Source organism: Nicotiana tomentosiformis, chromosome 6, assembly GCF_000390325.3.
Source record: "Nicotiana tomentosiformis chromosome 6, ASM39032v3, whole genome shotgun sequence".
NCBI classification, from domain to species: Eukaryota; Viridiplantae; Streptophyta; class Magnoliopsida; order Solanales; family Solanaceae; genus Nicotiana; species Nicotiana tomentosiformis.
Genome location: NC_090817.1, coordinates 114,771,323 through 114,778,284, shown reverse-complemented (window position 1 = coordinate 114,778,284; position 6,962 = coordinate 114,771,323). Strand labels below are relative to the sequence as shown.

Here is a 6,962-nt window from a genome sequence, read left to right as displayed (position 1 = left end):
TCTTAAACTTTTTCACAGTTTTATCTTTTAACATATTATTTCAAATTTAGACTTAACATTCTTGAATGATAAATAAATTTTATAGCCCATAAATATAGTAACTCAAACAAAATTCAAATCAATACTAATGCTAACAAAAGAAATTCAATTCAATACTAAGAATGGCGAAAGTGTTAGATAATTATTTTAGTTTTATATTGGTTTATAATGAAAATGCATAACTTAGTTTATATTTTTCCTTAGTGCTTAGTTATATAATTAATATTAATACTTATTAGCTATACCTATTTTAGCATGACATATATAGTATTTTTAGATTATGTTAATTTTTATTATAGCTTATTAATTAGCAATATTTATTTTATGTAATTTTATTATTTTATCTTTATTATTGAATATTTTAGTATAATGTTATGACTTATCTCATATTATTGTGTTAGTTCCTTGGAAAACACATTATATAGTTGTGTTTTACTGGGACTTAAGAAATATTTGGAGCACAAGTTACATATTTTATGTTAGGTAAAACTCGAAAATCCAAAAAAATCCAAGAAAAATTAAAATTAAAAAATTCGTCTTTATTAGTTTGGTTTGATTTATAAATTTAAAAATCCGACGTCATTAATTTAGTTTGATAATTGAAAAGTCTAATCCAATAGGGTGCGTCAACCATGCAACAACTCCCGTGGTTTGACTCGTCTTCGTCAGTATTTTCCATTCACCCCCCACTACTAACGCAACAGGTTCGTCACTCTAATTCAACCCTATCGGGCCCACTATAGCCCTACTGACCCACCTTCTCTTTCTTCTTTCTATTTTCTAGCAGACTAGTGGATACTTTAAAAACCTTGAAACGCGTCATCTTCGTTTTCAAACTTCAATTCCCTTTTCATTTCCTCGTTGACCGACGACAGCCACCAGCCACCAACTCCACCACCACCCTCCGCCGTGTTCAGCTCTGAAGGTTTTCATAAGTTTGCAGTTCGCATGCTCGACGCTTTGCCCCAGTAATCAGAGCGTAATTCTCTTCTCTGTCTCTTTCTACTCTTAACCTTTTCAACTTTTAGGGCATGTCTGTTTCTGGAAAATTATAGAGGGAGAAAATTGGAAGTGGGAAACTGAAAAGGTTGGGTTTTTTAGGGTTGTTTGTACTCTGTATGCTCGTTTGACCTTAAGTATTTATAAAGAAAAAAATTGAAAACTTGTTTCTTTTTGGAAGAGTTCAGTAATTTATGGTATCTGGGATTTGAATATTATGTGGGAAGAATAAGTTGTTTATTGAGATTTCTGTGGTTACTTTTGTGAACTGAAGCAGAAGTTTTGGCTGGAGTTGAAGCTGGTTGATGTATGGGTATCACTGTCTGCGGTGATATTTCTTTAATTTCAAGTGTAGGGTTTCTTGTTATCAAACTTGTAGAGGATCTTTTGCAGTGATATAAAATTTGAGTTGCATTATATAATTCCTTTTTAGTTGAAGTGTTGTAAAAGAGGGATTTAAAGATAAAATCTTTTGGAGTTCGGTGATTGTCTTGAAGTTATTGAGATGGATAATAGGAATCCAGATCATTTGGGTGTGAATAAATTTGGGAAGAATATCAAGAAGAGTCCTATACACCAACCCAATTTCAACAACACAAATAGTGCTCGGCCACAACCTCAACCTCAGGTTTATAATATTAACAAGAATGATTTTCGGAGCATTGTTCAGCAACTGACAGGTTCACCTTCTCAAGAGCCTCCACCTAGACCTCCTCAGAATCCTTCAAAGCCTCAGAGTATGAGATTACAAAAGATTCGGCCACCGCCTCTGACTCCAATAAATCGTTCCCAAATTCCAATCCACCCTCCTGCACAGGTCCCAGCCCCTGCCCAATCTGCAGGAGGTGTTCCTTACCATAACACTATTGTGAGACCGCCTCACTATGGTCAGCCGTCACCCTCTATGTTACCACCCACTCCTGGAGATGTATGGACAAATACAGCTGAGTCTCCAATTTCAGTTTATATGCGTTATCTTCAAAATTCAATAATAGATTCTGGGCCTAGACAAGCACAATTTCAAGGTCCTGGTCATTTTCAAGCACATCCACCATCATCTGGTTTACTACCTAATCCTTCAATGCCACTTCTTCCATCTCCTAGAATGAATGGCCCGCCCCCTCTTCCATCCCCACGTTTGAATGGTCCTCCTCCACCTCTTCCTTCCCCGGGAATAAATGGGCCTCCTCCTTTGCCTTCACCGACTTCTCAGTATCTTTTGCCATCACCCACTGGCTTTTTGAACTTGTTATCTCCCCGGTCCCCTTATCCATTGCTTTCTCCGGGTATGCATCATCCTCCACCACTTACACCAAATTTCTCCTTCTCTCCCATGGCCCAGCCTGGGATTTTAGGCCCGGGACCACAATTTCCTCCTTCTCCTGGTTATGGATTTCCTTTGTCACCTTCCGGGTTCTTCCCCATTTCAAGTCCAAGATGGAGGGATCAATAATGCTAGGAAGAGAGCTGCTGACTTTGGATGGCTCCTTTGATCTGATTCTTTGCTTTGAGTTCTGTCGTGGTGGCAGACCTCCCGCAAATTGAAGCTTTTTCCCTGTGGATATGCAGTGTATCCTAGCAAAATGTAAGAGATCCTTTCTAAAACTGTTTATGATTTTTCTTTTTGTTGTTCTTAACAAACATTTCAAATCTTGACTCTTTGATTGTAGAGTTTGTAGCAGATGTATCTCTTTATTTGCATAGCGCTTTGAACACGTAGTACATTTAGCAACTCAACTGGACAGTTGAAAAGGTCTGTAGCTTGTTAGATGATGGTTTATTCAATTTATATGTAGCTGGCAAGGTTCTTGTATTCTTTGTAATATCACCTTTGGGATCAAATATTTTGGTTTTTGTTAATCTTCTTCCTCTCGTGTAGATTAATTATCTGCTCATTGTGTCATTTTTGTGTGGTATCATTATCCTTTCTGTCCTACACAACTATGTTTATGTGCCTCTTCCAGATTTTTGCTTTTCACATGGTCTTCTCCAGAAAGTCTGGGGGGTCGTTTGGTTGGATGTTGTAGTTGAAATAATATCTATACTGAACTCCATATTAAAAGTACAATATCTTGTTGCTGTTTTTAGTTCCTATCCCTGCATTAAATATGTTGCTGATCTATACCCAATTTAATATGGAGTAACACACGTATTAGCAATTTAGCAATACAAATGACACAAATATGTTTATTTAATTAAACCATCTCTTACTCATTATCTCCCATTTCTGATAGTGTTTGTAGCTCCCCGGACCCCATTTGTGAGACTATACTGGGTATGTTGCGCTATCTCTCCAGGTAGGGGTAAGGTCTGCGTACACACTAGCCTCCCTAGACCCCACTTGTGGGATTATACTGGGTATGTTGTTGTTGTTGTTGTTGTATACTGGGTATGTTGTTGTTGATGTCTGATAGTGTTTGTATCATCGATTTTAAAGTTTTAAAAAGGTAGAACAACAACAAACCCAGTGAAATCCCACACGTGGGGTTTGGGGAGGGTAATGTATACGTAGACCTTACCCTTTCCTTATGAAGGAAGAGAGGTTGTTTCCGATAGACAGTTTTAAAGAGGTGTTTTAAATAAATATTTATCTTTAGAAGATGAACACAATATTTACTTTTTCGAACTTATCAAGAAAAAAGCACAATTTTCATTTATTCCTTTATTGCCTATTTTAATATGTCAAAAGAAGTACGATGTGATTTAACATGTCAATAGAAAAATTTGTCTAATTTAAATTCCCTCTTAAAAGTATTGATATGCTTTTAAGAATGGAAGGCTGGACAAGGATTGACATAATATTTGGGAAATATAGTTTGAAATGGAATCATGCTTTATTTTCTGATTTTCCTTTAAAATGTTTAATCAAGCAATTCACATTGGCAGAGAAAATGTGGGATTGTGCTAGTGGATCTGGAATTCTTTTCCTGGTGCATTATTCACTCAAGAATGTGAATTCTTTATATTTTGATTGTTCGAGTTGCACAGTTTCCTGAGGAATACATCCACATTTGGTTGATTGATAGGTAAAATAGGTAGAACTATAGGTTTATAATCTTAGGAGAAAAGATGAGATGGAGGGTTTGGAGGTGGAAAGGGTGACAGATAACAGATTCAAAATGTTATCATGGTCAGCTGGCACTGGGACCTCAAAGCATTGAGCTACTTTTTGACAGTTCTACTTCTCCAGCCACAAGATCTGAGTAATAGCAAATGCAGTTTCTAGTTCCATTGAGTATAGAACAATCTATTTAATCAAATTAAATGAACACTTTGGTTATAGGAAAGCACTGGATATTCTTGTCTGAAGTCACTCTGGCAATGATGCTTTTACATGTGTCCAGCTTATAAAATGGAATGATATCCCGTTGTACACTATGGGTCTGTATGTCAATTGTAGGTACCACATGTATATGTTGGTGGGGGTATTCTATCACCATTTTAGACTAGCTGAAGAAGAAAAATCTAGCACATGGTTGTCAGTTATTTCAAGTTATTTGGAAGCTCATTTATAATACTGAAAGCAAACGGACGATGGTTGATGATCTTGAGGCAGATAGAAGTTAGGAACAATGTTAAGACCTAAAACATTGCACATTTGCATAATTTGTTGAAGTACGACCCATGACTTTTATGCTAGGTGATCTCTCAAATGCAGAATGTTGAAGTTTGTACTCGCACTCTTTTTAGGAAAAGTGAAAGCATATGAATGTTTAACATCCCAAAGCTGTGAATTTGTTTACACATGGAAAATCTATTCTGAGATTGCAATAAATTCATCTCTAAAGGGTGTGAGATTTTTCATAATGTAAACATGACTCAGCTCATATTGTTGGGATCTTTCTAGAGCTTATCTTTATTACTAGACTTTTACTACCTTCGATCTAATACATTTTGTTTTTATATACACTGCACAGATACACGTGTTATCATACGTATACAGTAGTTTCAAAGATTTTCTTTCATCTCTTTAGCATTTTTAGGATACTAATTGCAGTAATTTGCTCATGGGATTTGATACTGTTCTAGGTTGTTACTGTCACAATGCTTGCCTGTATCTAGCCACTTGAACTTTTATGCATTGTTTTGAGTCGGGGTTTGCGGCTATTGTTAGATGTATGCCTCGTATATGTGAGTGATATTCTTGTCTATGCATGTTCTTATCTTTCAGTTAGATAATAATATCACTGTTTAATAGCTGTTAGTCTTTAGTATCTGGTTGCTTAAGCCTGTAGAGATAGCTATTGGTGGAAAGATAGCCCAGGTTCAGACTCTATTGAATGAACTTTTGGCTTTATGTTGGCGGAATTTACCACTGCACCCATTGCCAGAAGTTGTTAGGATACCGATTTGTTTACTCCTACTTGCGTTAAAATAAATGGGTTTTTAGGTCTATTACTTCTGTGATTCACACACAACAGTTAAAAGGCAAATGCAGTGTCATGACTTTATCCTCAACTTGGTGCTAGCTGCCAAACTTGTTTGCTGAATGCTTTCCTCATTGCAAATGTTTGTTTGCATCTGCTGGAAGTAAATAGGTGATCGCTTGAATTATAATGCAAATCTAAAAACTTAGCAGTACAACACTCTAGAATAAAAAAAATTAAGATATGCTTTTAATGTGTGAAATCACGGGTATGAAATTCAGAAATCTCTTTGTTACTGTTGTCCAGTTTGACCTTTTTCCCTGAGAAATTGAAATAAACCCTCATGAAAGAAGCCTATGAATCCAACTCTACCCGGTTCACTGAGTGACCTCCTTTCGTTCTTCAGCTTTTTAGCTCCAGCCATCGATCTTCCACGCCTTCTTTTTTTCTTTTTTCCTTCTTTTTTTTCCTGGTTTTTTCTATTTTCGGGCAATGTGGATCCAAAAACTTTTCAACGCATATATCTATATCTATATGTTATTAAAAGGAGAGGAAAATACTTCTCCTTAAGTCAAATGACAGCCTTAAAATTAGCCACATGTAATGTATAACTAATTAACTATTAACGTAACTAATTTAGTCATATCGCATAACCAGAAAAAGTCACATATAATTTATTTTTTAATTAATTAATTTCAAATAATTAAATCAAAATATTAGAAATTTATTATATAATACTTAAAATATTATTAAAATATTTAAACAATTTAATAATTTTGATTATTAATTTAAAATAATATAAATATTTATATCAAGATTAAAAAAACTATATTGATCTATATTATATTAAAGGATATAAATGGATCATGATATTAAATAAAGAGGAAAGTTAATGAAGGTCACATGAAAACGTGAAATACTATATATTAGGTAACATAATAGCAATAATTAATCAAAAATATTTAATATTAGAATTAGAAGGGAAAGATGATATGAACTTAAGATTAAATTAAAATTATGGTAACACTCAAATTATGAATAGGACCACAAAATTAAAGTTTTACTAGATATCTTAAATAACAATTGGATAACAAAATTATTGGATAACAAATTATAATTTTAAGAATACAAAATTTATTTCTCATGTAGGTAATTTAGTAACAAAAATAAAAGTTAAATTTGTATCCTAAAACTAAAAGAGAAAGAAAATTTAATTGCACATGATATAAAAATAATTATCTTTATCTATAGATCTATATATTATTAAAAGCCAAAGAAAAAGGCACCACATTTACCCAAGTGGTAGCCTAGAAAAAGTCACATGGCATAATTAGTTATTTAGTTAATAATTAATTATTAAAAATTAACAAAGAAATTAACTAACTAAAATTATTTAAAAAAGAATTTAGTTTTTCTTTTTTTAAAATAAAAAGTATATTTATTCATTAAAATTCAGACAATATTATTGAGAACAATAAAATAAAATATAAAATAAAAAAATATTTCAAGAGTACCAAAATATATATCTTCTATTATATTACAAAAAGAAAGCGAGCA

The 6,962-nt window shown here is 33.7% G+C and overlaps 1 protein-coding gene across 2 annotated transcripts; it reads left to right on the top strand.

Moving 5' to 3' along the window:
• The first annotated feature begins 816 nt into the window (after positions 1 to 816).
• LOC104112445 (protein HAIKU1) lies at positions 817 to 5,119 on the top strand. Of its 2 annotated transcripts, none has more exons than XM_070177703.1 (2): positions 817 to 2,623; positions 4,065 to 5,119. In XM_070177703.1, exon 1 carries the CDS (start codon positions 1,544 to 1,546, stop codon positions 2,489 to 2,491), a length of 948 nt encoding a protein of 315 aa, XP_070033804.1. In that variant the 5' UTR covers positions 817 to 1,543; the 3' UTR covers positions 2,492 to 2,623; positions 4,065 to 5,119. The 2 variants fall into 2 exon arrangements, with proteins under 2 accessions (XP_070033804.1, XP_070033803.1); XM_070177702.1 differs by lacking the exon at positions 4,065 to 5,119 and adding an exon at positions 2,709 to 2,898.
• The last annotated feature ends 1,843 nt before the right edge of the window (positions 5,120 to 6,962 follow it).

Bases quoted from the DNA above. Each gene is read 5' to 3' on its own strand.
- LOC104112445 (XM_070177703.1), top strand. From the start codon at position 1,544: ATGGATAATAGGAATCCAGATCATTTGGGTGTGAATAAATTTGGGAAG.